The sequence below is a fragment of the Scheffersomyces xylosifermentans genome (genome assembly GCF_036884685.1).
Source record: "Scheffersomyces xylosifermentans strain CBS 12540 chromosome Unknown RJT20scaffold_5, whole genome shotgun sequence".
Classification (NCBI taxonomy): domain Eukaryota; kingdom Fungi; phylum Ascomycota; class Pichiomycetes; order Serinales; family Debaryomycetaceae; genus Scheffersomyces; species Scheffersomyces xylosifermentans.
This window is the reverse complement of record NW_027042943.1, coordinates 610,705-634,220: the sequence shown is the minus strand read 5'-3', so window position 1 is coordinate 634,220 and position 23,516 is coordinate 610,705. Positions and strand designations below refer to the sequence as shown.

The 23,516-nt window shown below is 41.8% G+C and overlaps 10 protein-coding genes across 10 annotated transcripts; 5 read left to right on the top strand and 5 right to left on the bottom strand. All coding sequences in view use genetic code 12, as the record gives it.

Annotated features, from left to right (window-relative positions):
- Positions 1 to 332: 332 nt before the first annotated feature.
- On the top strand, positions 333 to 1,421 carry MRF1 (Mrf1p; the record flags this gene model as incomplete). Its single annotated transcript, XM_064918821.1, has 1 exon — positions 333 to 1,421. One exon carries the CDS (start codon positions 333 to 335, stop codon positions 1,419 to 1,421), a length of 1,089 nt encoding a protein of 362 aa, XP_064773642.1.
- A 135-nt stretch (positions 1,422 to 1,556) lies between these two features.
- On the bottom strand, positions 1,557 to 3,718 carry RJT20DRAFT_48087 (uncharacterized protein). The gene has a single exon (XM_064920320.1). It carries the CDS (start codon positions 3,571 to 3,573, stop codon positions 1,693 to 1,695), a length of 1,881 nt encoding a protein of 626 aa, XP_064773641.1. The 5' UTR covers positions 3,574 to 3,718; the 3' UTR covers positions 1,557 to 1,692.
- Positions 3,719 to 6,211: 2,493 nt separating this feature from the next.
- RJT20DRAFT_48059 (U2 snRNP complex subunit YSF3) lies at positions 6,212 to 6,902 on the top strand. Its single transcript, XM_064920318.1, has one exon. The coding sequence runs from the start codon at positions 6,427 to 6,429 to the stop codon at positions 6,670 to 6,672; it is 246 nt and encodes an 81-aa protein (XP_064773640.1). The 5' UTR covers positions 6,212 to 6,426; the 3' UTR covers positions 6,673 to 6,902.
- A 230-nt stretch (positions 6,903 to 7,132) lies between these two features.
- On the bottom strand, positions 7,133 to 7,942 carry RJT20DRAFT_135556 (uncharacterized protein; the record flags this gene model as incomplete). The annotated part of the gene is made up of 1 exon (XM_064918411.1): positions 7,133 to 7,942. The coding sequence occupies one exon, from the start codon at positions 7,940 to 7,942 to the stop codon at positions 7,133 to 7,135; it is 810 nt and encodes a 269-aa protein (XP_064773639.1).
- A 706-nt stretch (positions 7,943 to 8,648) lies between these two features.
- GAD1 (glutamate decarboxylase) lies at positions 8,649 to 10,364 on the bottom strand (the record flags this gene model as incomplete). Its single annotated transcript, XM_064918410.1, has 1 exon — positions 8,649 to 10,364. One exon carries the CDS (start codon positions 10,362 to 10,364, stop codon positions 8,649 to 8,651), a length of 1,716 nt encoding a protein of 571 aa, XP_064773638.1.
- Positions 10,365 to 11,620: 1,256 nt separating this feature from the next.
- EGD1 (Egd1p) lies at positions 11,621 to 12,823 on the bottom strand. The gene has a single exon (XM_064920317.1). The coding sequence runs from the start codon at positions 12,353 to 12,355 to the stop codon at positions 11,894 to 11,896; it is 462 nt and encodes a 153-aa protein (XP_064773637.1). The 5' UTR covers positions 12,356 to 12,823; the 3' UTR covers positions 11,621 to 11,893.
- A 631-nt stretch (positions 12,824 to 13,454) lies between these two features.
- On the top strand, positions 13,455 to 15,286 carry RJT20DRAFT_48051 (permease). Its single transcript, XM_064920316.1, has one exon. It carries the CDS (start codon positions 13,557 to 13,559, stop codon positions 15,066 to 15,068), a length of 1,512 nt encoding a protein of 503 aa, XP_064773636.1. The 5' UTR covers positions 13,455 to 13,556; the 3' UTR covers positions 15,069 to 15,286.
- Positions 15,287 to 15,563: 277 nt separating this feature from the next.
- On the top strand, positions 15,564 to 16,844 carry DPP2 (phosphatidate phosphatase). Its single transcript, XM_064917357.1, has one exon. It carries the CDS (start codon positions 15,593 to 15,595, stop codon positions 16,484 to 16,486), a length of 894 nt encoding a protein of 297 aa, XP_064773635.1. The 5' UTR covers positions 15,564 to 15,592; the 3' UTR covers positions 16,487 to 16,844.
- Positions 16,845 to 17,146: 302 nt separating this feature from the next.
- On the top strand, positions 17,147 to 18,406 carry FUS1 (Fus1p; the record flags this gene model as incomplete). Its single annotated transcript, XM_064918635.1, has 1 exon — positions 17,147 to 18,406. One exon carries the CDS (start codon positions 17,147 to 17,149, stop codon positions 18,404 to 18,406), a length of 1,260 nt encoding a protein of 419 aa, XP_064773634.1.
- A 249-nt stretch (positions 18,407 to 18,655) lies between these two features.
- Positions 18,656 to 21,952, bottom strand: RJT20DRAFT_96961 (uncharacterized protein; the record flags this gene model as incomplete). Its single annotated transcript, XM_064921652.1, has 2 exons — positions 18,656 to 19,998; positions 20,101 to 21,952. The coding sequence occupies 2 exons, from the start codon at positions 21,950 to 21,952 to the stop codon at positions 18,656 to 18,658; spliced, it is 3,195 nt and encodes a 1,064-aa protein (XP_064773633.1).
- Positions 21,953 to 23,516: the final 1,564 nt, after the last annotated feature.

Below are 23,516 nucleotides of genomic sequence, written 5' to 3'. Positions count from 1 at the left end.
GTAAGCTGCTGAGTAATTAGTGATAGTGTGGAGTTGAAAGAGTGGGAAGGTTGCAAGGTAAGTGTTGGAAAAATTGACTAATTGAATGAAAGCCGTGTTTGGGTAAAAAGGGTGAAATATATAAATTCGGTTGAATATTCCATAGAAAAGTAACAAGAAACTGGAAAACACTAAAAAACAAGGCTTGAATTTGTCAATATTGTGATAACAAGTAACTGAAATAAAGAGTGCTATAGTTGCTCTTCACCTTAAACTTCATCTTCATCTTCATTGTCAACTTCGCTTAGTTTCTTCGCTTCTTCTCTATTTTTGCTTCCAAATACCACTACAACATGTCTATCAAAGCACATTCAATAACTTATACAAAACACGGTACTGTCTTCAAGGACACCCTTAACTTAACAGAGTTCACCATCGACCCTGAAAAATTGCAGCCAAATCAGGTCATTGTTGAAACCCTTTCTAGTGCCATTAATCCTTCTGATCTTTCGGCAATTAGAGGCGGCTACGCTGCTCCCAATATCCAGTATTTGAATGCCAAGGAACCTGTCTTTATTCCAGGTAACGAAGGAGTACTTAGAGTATCTCATGTCGGTTCAGAAGTGAAAAACTATAAAGTGGGAGACTGGGTTGTTCCTAGATTCTCCAAATTTGGTACTTGGAGAACTCATGCCCTTGTAACCATCGATAAGGACGAGGAGCCTTTCATTCTCGTTTCAAATGACGAAGACTCGCTTCCAGTGAATGAGGCTGGAACTATTGCAATTAACCCACCAACAGCTGACCAACTTGTGGAGTTTTTTGTTAAAGATTGGAAAGACGACGGTAACGATTGGATCATCCAAAATTCCGGAAACTCCCAAGTCTCCAAGTTTGTTACTCAGTTTGCTTCATTGAAGAATATCAAAACCATTTCAATTGTAAGAGATGGGAAGTCCGACGAAGAAATCAAACAACTATACGATTTCGGGGCCACCAAGGTCTTTTCGGAATCAGAGTTTTCATCAGAGGAGTTTTACACCGAAACTTTGCCTCAACTCATTGGTGACAAGGGTAGGGTGAGATTGGCATTGAACAGTGTTGGAGGTAAAACCGTAGCAGGTTTGGTGAGATCATTGTCCTTCAATGGAATCGTGGTCAGTTACGGTGTCATTTCAGGGGAACCTGTAACCTTTGACTCCAAGATTCAATTGTACAACAACATTACACTTTCCGTCTACTACTTGAACTTTTATCCATATACTGGTGCAGAGAAGAAAGTTGAGTCGATCAACAAGGCAGTCAAATTGTACAAAGAAGGTAAGCTCAAGGATATTCCATTCACCAAAGCTGAATACAAGAAAGGAGACAACTTATTGGAGGTATTCTTGGCTGCAATCGATGCTAGCAAGAAAGGGAAACAAGTAGTAGTGTATTCGTAATACTATAAGTCAATACTTCTCTATAGGTCTACACATCACCTTTTCTATTGGAATTTCATCTTATCACTATTAAATGCTAATATACAGCGAGAACACAGCTACAAATATATAAATGGACGTATTCCGCCCTAAATAAATTAAATACCCTTGGTACAGCTATCCTCTACCAGACAATTATTACAGTATGCGTTAAACATCGAGATCGTAAAGAAGGAATTATAAGTAATGTCTATTGACAACTCCGGAGTCAATCATTACTTGTTATGAGTCATTAGTTCTGTGGTGGACTGAAATCCAACCAGTTCCAGTTTCCATTTTGCTGCTGTTGCGCTTGGTCCATCATATTAAGGTCCAAATCTCCTTGTTGCATATGTACATTGGAATCGGTGGGGATGTTTTGTTCCATGAAAATATCGTCATTTACACCTGGCATAGATGAACTACCTGCATTGTCTGTATCCATTTCAAAATAGTTGCCGCTGGGTTTGTTACCTATGGTGAACGAATCAGATTGGAATAAATTGATATTCAAAAGCTTATCAATCTCGTCAATGTTATTTGAATGCATGGGATTTGGCTGGAAAGTAGAGTTATTGTTAGGTAAACTACTAGAAAGACCAGAGGGAGTGGTATCAGTTGTTGAGTTGTTGTTATTCGTAGTTGATGCAGAAGTGTTCGAGTGGCCATTGTTGGTGATATTAACGTTCAGGCCATCATTTGTGAAGTCAAGGAAGGTGTCCATATTGATCATATCCTTGTTAGTCGAATCCCCATAGAACCTGTTCGAGTTTTCGTAATTAGCAAGATCGAATTGATTGGATAATGCAAACCTATCATTTTGACTGTTAATCGGAGCAGATGATGGTGAAAATGTATCTTTAGTACCCTGGAGACCGTTGAATAAGTTGGTGTTATTGTTCAGTATAATCTTATCAGAAGGAACCCTAGGCTTTGCTCCGATCGTAGGGTTAGCCTTTGTAGGGATGCTAGTTGGTCCTGAAGAAGTAGGGAGCGAAGAAGAGTCATTCCCAGCTCCTGGAATAACCGAACCTGAAGAATTGTTCAACGGTCTCAACACTCCATGTAACTTATAGAACAAACCACAAGCATTACACAACAAATCACCGTTGTTGGCCTTTCTCCATAAAGGAGTTGTCTTGGTTTGACAGTTTGTGCATTGTAAGACCCGCTTTCCGATCGAAGAGTTTGCTGGAGAGGTCTTCAGTTTGCTCATAGTTGGAGATGTTACCAAGGCACCTGAGTTAGGCAAACCTTGCTGCGATTCTGAAAATGGCACTCCAGAGTTCATTTTAAAATCAGACTTGAGGGTGGACTCCAACGAGGTGATATACGACGAAAGAAAGTTGTTGTTGGTGTTGGAGAGAGAGTTGGTGTTATTGGGGTTGTTGTTGATGTTGAGAAGACCGTGCTTGTTCTTGGTGCCAACCAACTCCGAGGATGTACCGTTGTTCGAGATTGTGTTATTACTCGTTGATACCGTTGCAGCCAGTTTCATTGTTCCAAACATCGAAGAGCTCTGCGAGGTTAAAGATGTAGAATTAGAGTCTGGCGATGCGTTTGAAGCGATACTTGCCGAACCGTTTTGACTACCATTAGCTGCATTAATGACATTCTGGGCATTTGCGGCGGCGGCACTGTTGGCTTGGTTATATTCTTCCTGACTGATTCTTCTGATGTGTGCTACATAGTCGAACTCATCCAAATTGGGGTCGTTTAAGTTATCCACGGAGCCAGCTTTACTGCTTGGCTTGCTTATGCTGTTCGATCTGTTGCTTCCTACCGAGTTCTGTCTGTGAATGGGTTTGGAGATACCACCAGGTTTGCTAGTAGGAGCAGCTGTCCCAGATAAGAGCTTCTTGTTCTGGATTCTCCATGCGATGTTGGAGATACGCTGGTTGTGGGGAAGATAGTTCTTGTGCTGGTACATCTTGAAGACTTCTATCGATGCGTTATCGTTGTCGGAGATGAGTTCTGAGACGTCAAAGGCCGGTTTGACAGGGTTAAGACTAGTGTTCGTAGTGTTGGATACAGCGACAGAGGAGCTGTTACCTGGCTTGTAAGTGATCGATGAAGCGTTGTTCTTGGAGGTGGTGTTTGATGACGAAGCTTTAACTGTTGTGCTAGGTGCCATTCCAGGGAGTCAATAGGGTGACTGAGATGATTGCTGGGGAAGAAGAAAGACGAAACTCTTTAACTTCTGAGTTAGCCGCTGCGGAGATTATGAGTAATAGTAGTAGCGACGGAGGACTCTGTGGAGAATCTGATTACGACGATCAGAACTGGCTACGGCGGTTGATAGTGGCAGTACTATAATACGTAACACTGGTGACCGATAATAATCGATGGAGAATCGTGATCGTAGTGGTAAATCTGATAAACGCTGATCACAACAGTTTATTTGAATAGTGACTCGTATCAAGAATGGCAGTCAATATATATGAGGTGTCTTTACACGGTAATGTAAAGAAAACGGATCGTTTTGAATGGCACGAGCTCAGATCTTGGCCTGGTGACACTGGTAGTACTGCGGACGGAGTTCTAGCGGGTTTAAGTGACTCTATTGGTATGTCTTTGCAGAAACTCTTACTTTACCTCAAGAAGAAGTAGTGGTAGTGACGCCCGAAATTTACTGCCAAAAAAGATTTGTTTGTTAGAGAGAGAAATGAGACAAAAGAAAAGCGAACACGACGAAGCGAACAGAAAAACGGTGAGTTTTCTGGCGGGAGGAGGATATTTTTAGGGAGACGGGGCGGTGGGGTGGTGGTGGAGGGAGTGAGATTGGGAGAGTGGGAGAAAGTGCGGGTGGTGATGGGTGAGGGTGTGGGAGAAAGTGGGAGAAAGTGGGAGAAAAAATGGGGAAGATTTGAGGGAAGGAGTTAGGCATAGAGAGATGGAGGGACAGACGAGACAGACAGACGGAGAGACAGACGGGAGAGAGAGACGGAGAGAATGGTGAAGGAATGAGAAAGAGAAAGAAAGAGAGAGAGAGATGTGAGGAGAGAAATTTGTAGGGAGAGAAATGCAAACAAAAAAATGAGGAGGGAAGAAGCGGAGCCGGGCGTGTGGGGTGGGAATTAAAGATTAGGGAGAGGGAGAGTCAGAGAGAGGGACATAATGAGACAGAGAGAGTCTACAGAAAGTAAGGGCGAGAGAGAGCGAAAGTCATAGCGAGAGAAAACGTACTAATAAAAAAAAAATAGGGAGAACTAAGCCTAAAGGTGCGTTTTTTGAAGAGTCATGGGAAGAAAAGCCTGAAAAGTTGTAATCCCCCATCTGCTATTCTATTTGATATTCTATAAACGTGAAGTAAGCGATTTTCGTATGGATGAGAAATAGGACAAAAATCAGCGTTTAGATACTGACATACTGGCCCGACTCAAATATAGTCGTCGAAAATATCAACTTACCGAAACAACTCGAACCCGAAGCCTTACACTGCATTTCAAAATTTTAATAGATAACGATTTTTCTGAATACTGATGCCTCTCTCAGTAATTTAAAGTAATTTAGATTTCAGTCTTTTAGTGCGTTTCCATCGTATGAGGAGACCCATTCTTTGAGCCTCACAGATAAAGAAAAAAAAAAAGCTTACTTCGTCTAACAGACCGGTGACGAACAGGTTATCTCTACTACCCCTGTTGCTTGTAATACGAAATCCAACCAATAATGCCACCATATTAACCTCCATGAACCACCTCAATTTCAACAAGTTGTTCCCTAGAACATCCTCTGAATCCACACCCACTCCTACACCCACACCCACATTTCTTCCCCAGCATTCTCCCCTCAAGTTTGACTCTGCTCGGGTGCGTCGCCGTTTCCCCAACAATCTCGCTCGACACCTGGGAAGCGTCAATAACCGTAATTCGCTGCTATGTCTACCCATATGCGGCGTATGTAAGGGAGTTCTCCCCGGAAGTCAGGGTCAATAATCTCTGCGACGCCGGAGGAGTTTTCTGCCTAGCGAGAAAGCTGCGAAATATCGGAGAAGGACTACTGAGGGTGGTGGTAAAAAGGGCACTGACGGAAAACAAGGGCAAAGGCTTAGGAGGCCAGTTCTTATGTCTTTATTGGGAGCTGCTCGTGGTGTGATTCTCTGTCTCCTAGAACTTAAATCTACTATCACATGGCTACACTTTCGCCTATTACGAACTCCTTGGGTGCCATCATTGCCAACTCATCACTACATGGCACCATTACCATAGCGGGGGGGGGGGGGGGGGGGGGGGGGGATTTCCTAAGAGATCTACACAGATCCTTGCGGTGTCACTACAAATCTAGACTTCGACCCACTAAAAATATCCAATACCGACAAAAATCGCAGATCTACGACGAAACTTGCCCACAGGTCACACTTACACAGTGGGCCACTGTAGTACTGTTTTTTTTTTATATTATACCCTCCATATTAGACCTTACAAAAGATGCCCACCCCGACCCTAACTCCCCAACGCAACTCTATTTTTTACGAGAACTTCAATTTGATGGGTGCAGACTGACCGACCTGTCGTGTGAACGTAACATAGCAAAGATCCACGCTGTACTGGCACCTTAACTATCCCTCCCTCCATTACTCCGCATCTTTGGTGCGTGGGGACAGATTGTCTCTCGCAAACCAACATTTCCCCAGTCTGCAAAATTGCCTTACAAGAAAATTTTGGATCGTGACACTAAAAGGATTTTCATTGCTTTTTTAGCGAAAATGGGGGGGTGCGGACTAAAGCAAGGTTATATGCAGGTATAGCTCCGTTCCGGATCGCCTCATGCATAGACTTCCGTTTTGGGGCATACAGTTCAACCGTTATTAAGATAGTTTAAATTATACTTCTTCATCAAGTCTCATCTGATGCGATCCAAAGACGACATTGAAAAATGTCTCGTTTCGTATTTTCAGATACTGTAGTATTGATGGATAGTATATATGATATGATATACTAGCAATGTTGTTCTTTTCTATTCATTTTGGGCTTTAAGAGTTGCTAGCATGGCCGACAAGATTAAGGAAACAAACGAGTATAATCAGCTCAAATCGAAGTATGTTGGACTAGGTAACCCAGACACTTCCAGAGCGGAGTTTATGACCAATGTTCATCGAGATACTCTTGCTTCTTTGAGCCATCATTCTAACGTTCTACTTTATAACTCTGTTGTTCTTAATGAACATCCGGAGTTGGTGAGGCAGGAGTTGATCAAAAAAATGGTTCAACCGATCAAAAAGGCGAAAGAATGAACTTTCTGGCTACAATAGATATAAATATAGAATCATATATAATTTAATTATTTAAGAATTGGTGGATAGGTGAAGTCCAATAAGGATTGGATTTTGGCCCATAAAAGCACTGTTAATTTAGACACCATGGAAGAACATAAAACCAAGAAATTCGACAAGAAATTCTAACAAAAAGAGGTTTAAAACTAATTAAAATGAAATCCTCGCTTATATACATTGGAGCTTACGTATATACTAAATCTTGGTTCTTTCTTAATTCTGGTCCATTTCTACAGTCATTTCATTAGCAAAGTCAAAAACTTGTATTATTATGTCACCAATGCTAAAGCCTTCTTTAGAAGCATTAGTTAGAAGAGAACTTAGAAACAATACAAACTATATAAGCTATATAGACAACCCCAATCACTATAAAAAGTTAAAAGATATTGGTTGTCCCAGCGACTTTTAGACGTCTAGCTGATTACAACAAAGGTGCAGCCTCTCTATCTTCGGTGATAGCAATGGTTTCACCTCCACGCAATGTACCAGAGACAGCAGCAATAACGCTGAAGACTAACAAAAGACCGGAGATGACAAATGCAAAAATCCATTGAAGAGCAAATACCTTGGTGAACAATTGGCCGAAAGCAAGACCAAAAGTAAGAATAGTAGAACTGATTCCAACACCCCAATCGTTGAAGATGAACAATAAGAAGCCTGGAACCAAAAGGAAGTCCCAGATCAAGACATTGGCAATGATTCTACCGAAAAGATCAGTGACTCTGAACAAGACAGCTCCGTTCCAGAAGATAGCATAGAGCAACCACGATAATGGGAAAGCGGAAAGAGGGAGATGGATCAAAGTCCAGCTAGTCAATGGCTTGATGGCGAAGGTCTTATGGCTGAAGTACAAAGCAAGGATGTTAAGGAAGTTGATAATCAAGATCACTTCACTCCAGAAGTAGTGACCTCCCGTGAACAAGACAGCCCATAAGTAAGAAGCGACGTTAAAGATCACGAAATGCCATCCCACTAAAACGGTGATTTCGGAACGGGCATTTTCGATGTTTGGCAAGAAGATTTGCAAAACAAAGCTCAATTGAAGGATGTAAAGGAGAATCCAGTAGACGAAGACAACTATAGTGCTACCCGAGAATGGGGTCTCTCCAACATCAAAACCAGAGCCTGGTTCTGTTGGCGAGATAAAATAGCTGATATTACCGTAAAGGGATAAGATCAACGAAACAATGGTAGCGACCTTGTGTGTGTTGACTTCTTGTTGAGTAGGCATAATTGGTGTTATTTCTAAAGTGAATTATGGAAGATCTGACAATATCAATGAATTGAATTAACAGAGAATAGACCAATGCTAAGAAAGAAACAATATATAATTAAAGAAGAACAAGAACAGAACTCGCAACTAAATAGCTACAAAAGTTACAAACTCCTTCCACAGATCAAGAAAAAATTGAATGATACCCAAGCCTACTATCATTGCTATTTCCCCTTAAGGAGCAATCTTGTAGGATATAAAGAGAAAGGCCCATTCATGTTCCAATTAAACACGATGTCGTATTTCGCATCCGTATGGTTGCTAAGTCTGAGCCGCGCGACATTCCTTGCCGTGCCACATGTATGGCTGTGTGGAGGACTGTTCGTTTCAGTAAGAGTCAGGGAGGTGGTATGGATAAAGGCGGGCAGGGATATGCATTTAGAGTTGTTTGGTACTTACCGGTCTTGCTGGAGACAGTAGTTTGCCTGATTTGACAGACGTTGACAGTTAGTGTACTGTGGTGTATTAGTATTGGTTGCTGTAGGAAGAGGAGAAAGTTTTCACGTCTACGGAAAGTCGCAATATATGTTATATGCAGAACTCGGCCGAAAACTCGTACAGGGAAAGACATTTTTGCAATTTCAATTTTTATGGAACTAAATTTCACTAAAGCCTACTTATTTTGTAAAAGAACGGGACTGATAACCAACACGGTCGTCGCCCTCTAACAAGTACCACGGTAAGATCTCTTGTGCTTTCCATGGCCGGTGCCTGGAACATCGAACACCTTGTGTTGTTCGGCCTTGACGTCTTCTGTACCGCCAGAAGCAATGGACAACAACAAACTGTAGACAAGTTCCTTGTCTTCCTCCTCAGTGTTATGCTTTGCAGCAATAATGGAGCGGACGTCCTTACAGGACTTGGTCAACAACTCAATGGCTTCAATACAATCGCCAACCAACTTTTCTAATAAGTTCAAACTGAGAGATTGACGTACAACAACTCTCAAAATCTCCTTCTCTCCCTCATCAGGACTCAAGTGATAGTTTGGAACAATGAAACCCTTGTTTCTAAGTAAGGTAGAGAAGATTGACTGAGGAATTTCAGGGTAAGTTTCTCTCAATTCCTTAGAGAATCTGAAGGCCACAACTGGCAAACCAGGTTCGTACTTTTCATTTGTAGTCTCTTCTCTGTGGTGGTTGAGGCTCTTGTCGTGAGGAAGGGTGTAGATTTCAGCAGCCCTCTTCTCATCGATTTCCTTGTGGATAACAGACAAAACCTCGAAGTAACCAGACTTCTCTAAGAAATTGGACAACAATCTAGCATTAGAAATACAACTGTTGAAAATCTTAGAATAACCCTCTCTTCCAAGAGCCAAGAAGTTGTAGTATTGAGTAATAACTGGGAAACCAGGTCTTGAAAAGTTCAAGCCAAAAGTCTCTTCGACACCTCCCAAGTAGTCCAAGGAGAATTTCAAGGTCTTAGGCAACAAATCGGCGTCCTTCCAAAGAACCCAACCCAAACCAGCACTGGTCAAACCGAACTTGTGACCAGAAGTGTTAATAGAGTCGACTCTTGGAAGACTGAAGTCCCACTTCAAGTGAGGGTAAACGAAAGGAGCAACGAAACCACCAGAAGCACCATCGACATGGATTCTGACGTCATTACCTGTTTCCTTCTCAATTTGATCTAAGAGATGATTGATCTGCTCCACTGGTTCAAAAGCACCAGTGAAGGTAGATCCAAGGATAACGAAAATACCAATGGTGTTTTCATCGACGTTTTCCTTAATCTTTGATACGTCAATGACGTGACCAGATTCCTCAGTAATATGAACAAGTCTGTCCTCGACATCGAAGTAACGAGCGAACTTCTCCAAAGCAACTTGAGCACAAGTAGCCATGATGATGTTAGGCTCTGCAATAGACTTTCCGGCAGCCTTACGCTTCTCTTGCCATCTCTTCTTCAATGCTAAACCAGCTAACATAATGGCCTCCGAAGAACCAGTGGTGGCAGTTCCAATAGTGTTGGTACGTTTAAGGCCAGTCTCTGGATCAGTTTTGGTTGGAGCATTCCACAAGTTACTCAAGATAGAGATACATCTTTGTTGGAAATCGATTAATGAAGGGTATTCATCGTTATCAGCCAAGTTCTTGGTAACGTTATCGGTAATCAACTTCAATTGGGTATCGGTAACGCTAGTGTTAACAAAGGAAGCAAGGTTCAATGTGGGGATACCGTCCAACGATAATTCCTCGGTCAAGTACTTGTAGACCAATTCGTCCGGGGATGAATCCTGGGGAATCTCATACTTTGGAATCAACTTCTCCGAGTCGTACTTGGAGATGTACTGCTCACGTTGGGACAATTTCTGTCTAGCAGAACTTTTCAACAACTTGCTGGATAAGACTTCAGCATTGACGTGCTTAGATAATGTCATTCTGGGTGTTTTTTGGATATTTAATTGGGGTTTGAACGATTACACCTCGGAATACAACTGTTTGTAGACTATGGTGGGCACCGAGCTTGAGTCAATTCCAACTTGTCGACGATTCTGGTGGGTTTCAAGCCCCCTTATATACCTCTGGAATTTGCTAAAGAAAGCCCCCCTCGCTGCCAACCTCTATTTTAAGTTTATTGCTACATCGGAGTTGACGTGTATATGGTTTTATTGAAACTTTTCATTCTCCGTTCTTGCCGTGTACCGGTGTTCTATACCGTCATCGAACACATGTTTGGCAACACCGATTTTGACGTATTTAAATCTATCTGAAAATTTGCCTAACTCGTGTTTTATAACCGATACGTCAAACTACAGCAGCAGTGTGCCACGGCATTGCTAGCACAGATGGATTCTTGGCCGAAGAACGGCGACAACCGTTGGCATACTGTGGAAGTGACGTCTTCTGTACATAGAATTATTGCCAAAATTTCGAGGTAATTGGTCGGCTTGGATTGGTTCCCTGGTTGTTGATACTACGGTTCTTTCGGTGTGTGTTACCATAACGGAACCATTTACTCCGTCGATATACCATGAGAGGGGAGACAAAAACAAGGCTTTCCGCTACATACTACAGTTTGAGTATAATTAACAATAATGTCTACATTGGTTAGTCCTCCCTGAGCCCATCGTGGCCACAGTAACCCCTATAATAAAACTATTCCTATACCATTGTATATCATGTACCGATCCATTCAATAACCGTTGTTGGTTATAGAACCTTTTGAAGGCTGAAGCCGAAATTAACCCCTCTATTGTATATAAGGACCCCCTTAAAACAGAAAACCGACTGTGAAATGGGTTCCAGAAGCTTTGAAATCGGGGGGCTGTACTTGTAGCATTGTGCAGGAAGCAAACACGAAAAAAAAAGAACGAGGGGGAATGACGTAAACCGCCATGTCGTAAATGTCACGTGACTACATTTTCGTCATAAGCTGTCTAAGGTTAAAGGTCTGTAGATGTCAAATATGGGATTGTGATTAGATGAATAATAGTGCTTTTATTGTATATGAAAGGTATTGAAAGGATTCAGGAGGGTAATTCACGACTCGGGAAACAATTTTGATAGTGTTTGTTTAAAAAGAAGTTGCTTTATTTTCAATGCATCAGAAGCAGAGTGAATTTCTTAGTGAATTGGGACTTTTTTTTAAATAAACTTCATAGAAATCATCAATTGGAACCTTCTCTCCACGATCTACAATGGCTACATCTTCTCTGAAACCGTAATGCATTAAAAATTATACTAGTTTTATACAGGTCAACCCTACTAGGATCAGAATGTAATATAATGTTATTCATCGATCTTCAGCGCTATCAATACTCCCTAGACGACTAACCATAAAAGGAAAATACGACAGCGAAGCCTTTCAATTTTTCATGAAATCCAGAGAATTAGGTCTCCGGAGTGAAAGTCCGTAACGGTAAGTACTTCCATGAAAGGGCTCGTAGCAATCACCAGATTATCGAATTTACTCGACATCATCGAACTTCTCGTCAATCAAGTCTGGGATATCCTCGTCACCACCAGCAGAAGCACCGGCGTTCAACTCAGTTGGAGTCTTACCAGCTTGGAGTTGCTCAGCCAATTGTCTCAAGACTTCCAAGTTGTCAGCACCTAACTGTGGCAAAATTTGAGGAATCAATTGAGTGACGTTCTTCTCTTGTGGGTAACCAGTGAAAGCGAAGGTGTTGCTGGCAGCAGCACCTTGGACACCGACTCTGTTGAAGTGCAAGACCTTACCGTCGTCTTTGAAGAAGTTGGCTTCTTCAACACCCTCAATCTTGGTGGCCTTCAATTTGCCCAAAGCCTCGATCAACTTGGTGTCGTCTTGTTCAGTCTTAACGTTCTTCTTGGCCTTGACTCTGGATCCACCGACCTTCTTGGCAGTGGCCTTTTGCAACTTGGCTAACTTTTCTGGATCAACTGGCATTGTGCTGTAATGTTCTGAAGTATATCTACGTCGTGAATACGGATCTTTCAATGCTTATAACTCGTCAAATGGTGTACTCCTTTGCTTCTCCAGAGTGAAAAATCGTCGATTGGAAACTCGACGAAAACTTGGCGTGCGCACGACATTTTTGTCAGAATTTTTATGGCACTGCGTATAGATGTCAGGTGATGTCTATCAGGTGATGATGGTATTTAGTTTGGGGCAACTTTGGGGCAACTCTTTGACTTTGGGGGAACTTTGGGGCTATCCTTTGTACTGTCAACAGTAGAAACAGAGGGAGATGAACAGGCGAGGAAGTGAAGAACTGGAAAAATGGTCAATTCAAATTGAAGGAGGAGATATTACCTAATATTGCAAAATACTGTCTGTATTTAGTATATATTTTAAACTGTTACTTTGCAGTCAGACTGAACTGATTCTTTGATTAGTATCTACCGACATTGGCCTTCATATTCATTAACTTAACAAGCCCTACATGTATGACGTGCTCAGACAAAGTCACATGATAATTGAATAACAATTAGTTTCAATATAGTACTGCGGCAAGGGTGAATCGTCCCAGTATTTTTACTATATGCCGTCTCCCCTCCCTTTCTAATGCCGACTTTCCTGGTCTTTACTTCCGTCACTTAACTAAGTACAGTAGTAGCCAAGAAGTGATTATGATAATAATAAGAGTAATCGTAATAATCATTATAAAATATATTTATAATACTGACTTCCATTGAGATGCAAAATATTACCTTGTTCAAAATTTGCATCCATAATTTTGGAATTATTACTTATATCTTTGAAGACTTGTTCGGTATTGTTCTTTCTTCAAAGCCACGGTCTCTCCTTCTCCCTCTCTCTCTCCCTCTCTCTCTCTCTCTCTCTCTCTCACAGTACCCTCTTCAACAATGCCCGGAGTCTTGGTGGCTCCCCGTATGCAGACATGAGCACATCGGTTATAGTGCCATTCGTAAGTGCCGGTAACGAATCCGCCAGAAGTGTGGATCTTCAATATGGCGTGTAAGTGGTTTGGTATATGTCTTTGTTTGCTTGTTGTGTATGGTGAAGTATTGATATTCGATTTGTGAATTTGTAGCTGAAAATTGGTATATTCTTTCTTTCTTTCTTTCTTTCTTTCCGTTGATCTCCTGGACTTCATTGGTTTCTCTTGTAGCTAAAATACGTCAACATGCACGTTCTTCATAGGGGAATCAAGCAGCTTAACAACTTCCTTCCCCATACAAATCACTGGTTGATCTTGGTAGCTTCCGTGCCCGTGTCGCTCTCCACGGGAACTCTCTTCGTCTACTCTGTTTATGGAACACAATTGGCAGAAAGATGTCAACTAGACGCTTCCCAGACAGCTAACTTGAATATCAGTGCCACCATTGGAACCGCGTTCGGCTCGGTACTTGGTGGGTTGGTAACGGATATCTATGGAACTCAAATCCCAATGTTGATTAGTTGCTTTTCCATATCCCTTGGATATGCATGGGTCTACGCCCAATATTTAAAGGGACCAGATAGTAGTGTGCTCCAATTATTACTGGCTATGTTTTTGGTAGGAATCGGATCTGTGGCAGGATACTTCAGTTCCATTAAAGCTGTTACCATCAACTTCCCTAATTTTAAAGGCACTGCCCAAAGTATTACTATTGCTTCATTCGCCATTTCCAGTTTACTCTTTCTGTATATCGCTACCCACACTTTTCATGGTGATGTCGGTCAATTTCTACACTTTCTCTCTATTGCTTGTGGATTGCTGATTTTCATTGGGTTTATCTTTATTAGGGTAGACGGTCATATCGACGCTATACATCATCAGCATGAAATTGAAGAAAGCAGATCTACGCCATTGGAAACAGATGCCCTTTTATCTGAAACTCCACTGGTGGGAGACGAGACGGAAGTTGAAGATGAAACGAAGTTCCAACCAAGTGATCTCAAGCATTTGGGTTTGAAAGAATCCTTTTTGCACCCAACATTCTGGTACCATTACTTGATCTTTGCAATTGTACAAGGTTTGGGCCAAATGTACATCTATTCCGTAGGGTTTGTGTTGAAGGCAGTACATTATTATTACACCAATGTCTTGGTAGAGACGACCGGTCCCATTCCTTCATTGAATAGTCTTCAAGCCTTGCACGTTTCTATTATTGCAATTGCCTCTTTCATCGGTAGACTATCTTCTGGACCACAATCTGACTACTTGGTTCACAAACTCCATAGCCAGCGTCATTGGGTGTTGATCCTCGGGTTAGGATTAATGCTCACAGGCCATTTGTTGAACTCTGTTAAGATCGATCTGATATCTACGGACTTGAACACAGTTAATATCTACTTACTGGTGGTTTCTGCTTTAATAGGATATGCTTACGGCTTCAGCTTCACCAGTTATCCTGCTATCATCTCCGACTTGTTTGATATGCGTAACTACAGTTTCATCTGGGGTGCTATGTATACAGCTACGACTTTTGGACTTACAGTGATGACCAAGATCTTCGGTTTCATTTACGACACCAACAGTGACCATTGGGACGATGCAGCTCACGATTACGTATGTGCTAAAGGATCTGGCTGCTACAACACCACCTTCGAAATCACCTCTGGTTTAAGTGTTTTTGCAATCATTCTTATTCTTGGGTATATTTATGAGAGAAATTCCAGGCCAAAGAGAGTGGAGACTGCCCAAATCGCTTGAGTTCTGACCAATTTTTCTACATGATAGAATATAGAGTAATTCTTATCCGCTCTGGAGATTATAGAAGAGTAGTGATATAGAATAGACAACACTAATTGAAGAAGTCAGTAAAATGGAGTAATCAGTAAATCAGTATGATTAGATAGACATACCCCCACAATTCGGGTCACGTGAAAATGTCAAAATGTCGTTTTCTGTTGGTTTTTAACATATGTAGTACAGAAGGAGGTAAGAGACTTTGAATAGTGATATTTCCACCCTTTGCCCTATGAAAAAATTGCTCAACAAATCCAACACATCCAAACTCAAATTGTATCATCCATGAATTGCACTGAATGACTCCAATTCAATGCCAAGATACCATAATTCCACCACCTTCTACCTTTCACCACTCTTTAATGTCTCCCATGTCGCTATGTGGCAGCCTCTATATTTATTATATGCACGCCACGATATCCACCCTTCCAAAGCCCTTATGTACACGTCGTTCTAATCGGGTTAACTATCACAGACTTTTTCAAGACATGAAATATGGATTATTCTTTCGATTAAAGGACAACAAACAAGTAGACACGATGGTATTCTTGACCCCCTCGGGTATCGTGGCCTATTTGAAAAGTCCTTCATTTAAAAAATTCATTCCAGATTGGATAATAGCTGTGACCTTGGGAGTATATTTCTTTGTAGTCGCTGAACATGCTAAACCTTTCGCTAGACAATTCAGTCTTGACGACTTGACCATCTCACATCCATTCGCTACGGTTGAGCGAGTCACGGGTATAAATTGTATTTTGATTTCGACTTTGGTGCCATTATTTGTAATTTTGGGAGTTTCATTGGCCAAAGCCGGTTCAAGTAACAACCGTCACTCCAGCTTACATAACCTCCAGATTGCAATTCTAGGGTTAGCCGTGTCGTTGTGTATTAACGGTGTTGTTACAGACATCTTAAAAAACTGGATCAGTAGACCTAGACCAGACTTCCTTGCTAGATGTGGTCCTGAGGCTGGTACCCCTACAACGGGTTTAGTTGACATCAATGTGTGTACCGCTCCTTTGGGTATTCCGGTATTTATTGATGGAATGAGATCCACTCCTTCCGGACACTCTTCTATTAGTTTCAGCGGTTTGTTGTATTTGACGCTTTGGTTATTTGGTCAGTTTAAGGTCTTAAAGCCTGGTGCTCCTCAACCCCTCCACCACTTCCTTTTGTTCTCGTTGCCAATTCTTTTGGCTAGCTACATTGCATTGAGCAGAACTCAAGACTACAGACACCATTTTGTTGATATCATTTTGGGCGGAATCATCGGAATTTTCTTTGCTGTTTTCTCGTATCATCGCTATTTCCACGGTCTCTGGACAGAGGATTCGGAGAAACCACTTGATGAGGAAGCCACTGAATCTTTGTTACCACGTTAGAGTTCTGGATAGTTCTGTGTTAGAGAGATGTGTATAGTACAAGTTCAATTCGTTAACATCGGATAACATGGCTTTATTTTTGCCTTGTGTCAATCTATATTTACTCGTATATCACTGGTTTACTTTATATTTTGTTAGGGTTTGAAGAAGGAGAATAGAAACTAAAATTCCAAATTTTGCTTACTACGACAATACAATACATTATGAAAAGACCAATTAGGTCACAGAGTTTTTTTTAAAAGAAGTTAAGTTTTCCTAATGAATAAATACTACTAGCGACAATAAATACAACACATATTGACCTATTTATACGAATCAGATCTTTAGCAAAGCCTATAAATATACGAACACTAAATATGTATGGGGCGCATTATCGAAAAGCGCAAAATTCAGTCTTGTTTCAGATATTGACATTTGAAACATGTGCCCCCTCGAAAATGATTGCAAAAAAACTGCATCAGTTCTGGGCATTTCTATTTTTATAGTAGACACTTATGGAACATACATGATACAAGAGTCGATCATTGGTTTGGACATATGTGGAAATATATATTGGAGAAGAACACCAATGTGTTTTTTTCTTTTTTAATGACTTATAAGACATCTTTTCGGTGTTATTGTTACCCACTATTCTTATTTGGCTTTCCAGGCTTCTCTAAAATGGCTCTAACAATAATCAGAAGAAGCAATGAAGACGACGGCGACATAACTATATTGATGACAATTACGTCTACCTATACTTTGGGAGACGGAGAAACTATACCTCTGACTTCTTCCCGAAAACACACTACAGAGTATGTCACAAAGACATTGATAAAGTCAGTTGCCGCAAAAACCTCTACTTCAACTTCTAAGGAACCCTCTAACTCCCTGTCTTCTTCTCAAGAAGTACCTCAGTTGGAAGTATCTTCTCTGTCATTGAATGAAAGTTTTGATACTGAAATAGCTGCAACAACCACGGTGTCGAGGGAAACCCCATCGACTTCCCAATTAGCACTCAGCTTGAGTAGAGGATTCAGTGACTCTGGGAAGTCTACAAAATTGGGATTAGCAATAGGATTACCGGTTGCCATCTTCTCTGTTTTCCTTATAATAATAATTGGTTTTTTTGTAATGAAGAGAAAGGGTGTGTTCGGTAAAGAGAAAATGGTAATGAATTACAGTGGTCAGTACTACAACTATTCCGAGGAAAACAAAGGAGGTTCACCATTGACTAAGCTTGAAAAGTCCGGTTTTGATGAGAAGAAGACAGATGCCACTGAAAACATTAGAAAAATAGTGCTTCCATTGCAAATGCAATTGACTTCAGAATCCGAATATTCTTTGAGTTTAGCTCATGGTACTGATAAAAGAGCAAAACGACAGTCGTTGGGCAATTTCTTTCGAGACAGGTTGAGTAAAGTTATCAGAATTCAAGATATACAAGATGAAGAAAGTCAAATAGAGACAACCATTTTAACTAGAACACCTCTTGGTATGCCTGGTCAAAAGAGTTTGGCCTTTTCTCCATTGTTCCTCAGACGGTTTCATTTGGGCAAAGGAAAGGATCCAGTAGGCCTTCAGCCCTCTTCCTCAATTAAACCACAGGTTATATCCGTACCATTAGAAGAGCCAGAAAAAGCTCTAAAACTTGACCAGAGACGAAAACGGGACGGCCAATATTTCAGTAAAAATAAGCTGAAGTTAAACTTACCGCCTATAGTTGCAAGTGATATCAGCTTGGACCCTGGGGTTAGGCGGCAAATTCAGTATCTTGTAGTTAAAGACTACAGCAAAAAGTTGGATGACGAATTGTCAATTACGGTTGGCCAAAGAGCATTTATTCTTAGACTTGATGCTGCTGGCTGGTGTAAAGCCAAACTACTTAGAACTGGAGAGGAGGGCATAGTTCCAATTAATTGTTTGCAAAAGATCGAATAGTTCTTATGGCCATCTATAGAATAGTGTACATAAAGTCTATACTTTGTTTAATAAATTACTAGCTTACCTCAATCCGTAGACAACTACTTATATTGTTGCATTTAATAAAGAATTATTTCATAATATACAGAGAATCACATCGAGGTGTCACTTAGAGGCTAATGTACATAATACTGACAGTGCATGCATTTAAACATGAATTGGGCATCCAAAAACGGATCCATTATAAGACTTAGACGATATATGGTCCTAATAACGTCTTGTGCCATTGCTACTATTGTATGGGTTGGGACCGCGTTGCATAGGATCCACTTGAGGTTGAGAACCATTATGTGGCCTAGAGTTTACTGTGTTTCCAGACAGCGACTGCAGCAAATCGTATTGATATTCATATTGCTGTTGGGGGTTGTATCCTCTCATATTAGCTGGATTCTGCGAGGGAGGAGGTGTTTGGCCATTATTTCTAGGGATTTGACCACCAGGTCTCTGTGGTTGATGTGGTACTTGTTGGTGTGATTGGTAGCCACCTTGTGGATGTGCCTGGCGAGCGTACGGATGAGGTTGGTGTTGTTGCTGGGGTGGTGGTTGTTGGCGATAGTGTTGCTCTTGAGGAGGAGGTTGGCTTCTTCCTGAAGGTGGATACTTTGGTTGCTGTTGAGGACGGTGATGGTGCTGTTTTGGTGGATATTGCTGTTGCTGGTGTTGCGGTGGATATTTTTGTTGAGGAGGATATTGCTGCTGTGGTGGATACTGCTGTTGGGGGTATTGTTGTACAGGTGGTTGCTTCTGATATCCGAAACTCTGTGAGTTGGGGTAAGTATCATGTTGCGGTGGAACCTGTGGATAAACATTCTGCTGTCTTGGAGCTTTCTGAGGTTGCGGAGCGTAGTTCGACATGTCATTTCTCTGCTGAGGTGGAAGTTCAGGAAGCACAATTTGCTGTGGAGACTCCGTTCTACGCCCAGCGATAGCGATTGGGGGTACATCCTCAACTTCATCTGATTCTTTCCTCAGAGGAGACTGGAACGTGTGATTCTGGTTTTGGGTCATGTTAGGAGAAGATATGTATCTTGGTTTAGCTGATTGTTGGGGAGGCAATACATGCTTCTCCAACTTCTGAGGCTGCGAAGGAGTTGAGAAGTTATTAAGTACTTCTACACCATTCTTCGTGAACAGTTCCACCGAAGAGTCGTCCCCACTAGAAACTCTACCTGCTTCGGAATGAATAGATCTTTCATCGGGAAAGTGTGTGCCCTTGGGAGTTGTAACAGTAGTCCCAGAGGAAACAGTGTTGATAGCTCCAGCCAAGTTGTAGTTAGGACCAGATTTCGAGATGTAAGATTGGTAAGTGTTGGACTCATGAGGAGGAGCCGATGGCGGTGGAGAGCTGTCAAGTTCTCTCTCGTCATCACTTCCGTAGATTTCACCATAATTTCTAGGGTTCCTAGTCTTGTTATCAAGGGTCTTATTGAACTGCTCATTGAATTCGTTGTATTGTGTCATTGGTGATTGAACGGATGAATGGCTACTATTTCTGTTGTTGTATGATGGAACGCTCAAAGAAGAATTGAATCCAGCGGCTTGTTGAAGTCCTGATAATCTTCCAATCTGTCTTGCGTCAATCTTGTCGTCATCATCGTCCTCATCCTCCTCGCTGAACAAATCTTCGTCATTTGTAGGGTAGACGTTTGCACTGTGTCTGTTAATATTTGAACTGCTCGAGCTGCCATTGGCAAGACTTTCATTCAAGTCAAGTTTCCTGATACCAAATGGTAAGTCATCTTCAACAAATTCCTCGTGAGTGCCGTTCAACAACTCATTACGGTCTTCAAGTTGATATTGATCAGAAGGTGTTTGAATAGAAGAGTATTTCTGATATATATCAGCAAGTTGGACAGATTTGTGGCTCTCTTTACTATCAAATGCCTGCGCAGCAAGAGAGCCTGCCTCGATTGCAGAAGCTCCCGCAATACCGCTAGAGTTGTTCTTAGCAACGTCAATAGATAAGTCATGGATATTCCTTGAACGCAGACTTGATGGATCAACACCAACTCTAATGGGATCTGGACCAGAAGGAGGTTGACCATACAAAGCTTCTTGCAGCCTCAGAAGTGGATGCTGTTGAGAAACTGGTGAAGCTCTTGAAGAGCTGCTAAGATTTCCTGTGCTATTGTTATTTGCTCTATGGTCATGTTGGGCCAGTGTGGGAGTATTGTGTCTACTGGCTACTGGACTGTTCAATGAGTTAACTGCACCTGCCACTCCTCTTTGGCTACCACATCCCTCGTATCCTCTATCCAACTTTGTCTTCATAATGCTCTTAATATTAGCAGTCCATTCTTTAACGTCCCAATTCAAGTAATCACTTCGTTCCGTTAAACCAATGACGTCATCCAATTCTAAGTAATGAACAAAAGGAAGTGTAGGCAAGCCGAATAATAAAGACTCTGGATCCACCCTGTTGGCCTTGAGTCTGGTTGGTCTACCGTAAAGTCCAAAAGAATCAAGTAAAGGCACTAAGAAACGAATCAAAGTATCAAAGCCAGGCACGGACGAGTGTTGCTCGGGCATCATGAAAATAGATGTGTTTCTGAAGTCATCTGCAGACTTCTTGGACACTTTGGTGGAGACGGTAGGAGTCTTGAAATTAATCATCGCATCAATTTTAAGCATAGTACTGTGGTCAATAAGTTGATGAGATTGAGGATATACGGCGCTGACTGATGTGGCACTAGTGACAACTGCCATTAACAGTTTCTTCTTCTTCTGATCCGTCTCATAAAACAATATACGGCCCGGAGTGAAGCTCTTCTTCTTGGACACTGATGGTTCCACAACAGCGTAGCAACGTTTCCAGGCCATTCCGGAACCATATCTAATGGATACCCAATCTTCGTGGTCAAAACGCTTTTCGGCAAGAATTGTACGAATATCGGACAAGCGGGAACCTCTAGCTGAAAGGAGGGCCCCCGTATAAGCTTCCTGAAGGGAGGAATATTCGTAATTGGAAAGGCGTAGAGCAGAATACCAAGTTGCAAGGTCTTTGTATGACTTGTACTGGAGAATATATCTATTCTTAAGTGTGGTGGACACTATTACGACATTGTCCAAGTTCTGCTTGGCGGCGGGGAGGGTCTTCATGGCGTTATAAACGGCATCAGTAAAGTTGATGTAGTTTGGTTTAGCGCTTGCATCGAGCAAAGCGTCTGGATTGTTTCTGAAAGCAGCTAAATTGGCTGCGTCCCAGTAGGCAAGCTGACAACCCGTAAGAATACCGTAGACTTCCTTCCATTCTCTGTCACCGGGTTTTCCGTCACCGTTGAGGTCGTAGTAGAGCATAAAAATACCCTCATGATAACGACGATGTGATTGCAGCGAGAGAAGCGTGACTATTGGGACAAGTTCGGGTGATAAGCCTTCGAACTCGTTGTTCTTTGGCGAAAGAGTGAACCCAGAAGGGGCACGAAGCGAGGGAGAAGCTCTGTCATCTTTCTTTTTGGGCGACATACTTCCGTTCGAGGAGAACCTCTTTTTGACGGCGTTCATTGTAGTAAAATAAGTGTGGTTGTCTTTTTCTGGTGGTCTTATTCTTGGCTGTAAAAGTTGAAATGGTCGATGAGACGATGGCCTATATGAAGGGTACTAGATGAGAATCAACGATGGCAGCAGTTTGACAAAGTCAGATTAACGGAACTAGTGGTTATCTTGTGAATACTGTATCAAAATCTCCAAAAATGATAGCTAAACTATTGATGCCAACTTTGGTATCTGCTATATCTTAATATTGTTCCTTTTTTTGGGGGGATCTGGGGTTATCCGCTGATCTGAACTGAGGCCTATTGACTACTGTGGATGTTGTAGTGGAGTTAAATTCAATGAAGCACACGGATGGCGGCCACGAAGTGTGTAAACTGGGGGCTGTTTGTTAAACGATTAAGAACTAAAGAAAAGTATAAACAATACCTCCATCGATCAGCCTGTTTGCGAAAGAACGGTTGTCATTAATCTCAAAAATCGTTGACCTCCAAAAACGAAAGAATCAAAATAAACCGGAGATCAAATTAGCGACAGGTCGTAAAATAAATTAGTGAGAAACAGTTCGGGACGGTGCCAGTGTCAGTGAGAGGGAGTGACATGGAGGACGAGATTTTAGTGTGCGTGAGTAGATAATTGGTCTAAAGTAGGTAATTATTGTGCGATGTAAGGTCATATTCCGGATAGGCCAATGGTAAAAATGAGAACGATTCGGGAGAAAAGGTGTGTGTGTTTCCACAGTGGAGCCAGTGGAGCCATAGAGAGAGAGAGAGAGAGAGAGAGAGAGAGACGCACGGCTTGTGAGTGTGACACAAAAAGAAAAAGATGCTCAGTAGAGAGTTACGGAGAGAAACAGCCACTGTAAATGAAATCGAGGTTTTGGGTGGTGTTCGTCATTTGGAACGGTGGGTTTAAACTTAGACGGAAAACACCGACAATTTAATGTGCTTTAACTACGTCGCAAGTCGATATAATGTGTTTGTTTCGTTGTGAACTTCTTCCTCCTTGAGGGTGTATGGCCGTCTTCCGATTTGAAGTATTATGGTTTTTTTTCAGTTACTACACAAATTATTTTCATCCGTTTTTCTGCTTACTGTGGCCGCAGAAGCCAAGACTTCGTGGATGCTGTCAATATTCTCGACCATTATGCGTTAGGTAGCGTGGCAGAGAACAAAGGAACCATATCTTGTGACCATTACACGCTGGCTGGTGGTCTGTGATTCTGGAATCATCCGTTGGTTCCAGCCAAATACCCCAGTTACTGACTGTTCCACCCCTAATTTGACCTCCTGAGTTAACAATCTGATGCAAACGGACCCACGGCAGTTTCCCCTAACGGTTCCAACCACTGCGACCACCTCATTAAAAACCAGCACGTAAATACCGAAAACAATGCATATATTTTATATCTTGCCCCATGCGGGATGCACAACATGAAATTTACCATGTATACCCCATAGTAGGCATGTTTTTAGATCCAATATGTCAGTGTTAATACAACAGCTCCAGCAGGCGCCATTTCACCTAGTAATTGGAGGCAGAATAGGAAATAACCTTCTTTGTCCTCCATGCCGTC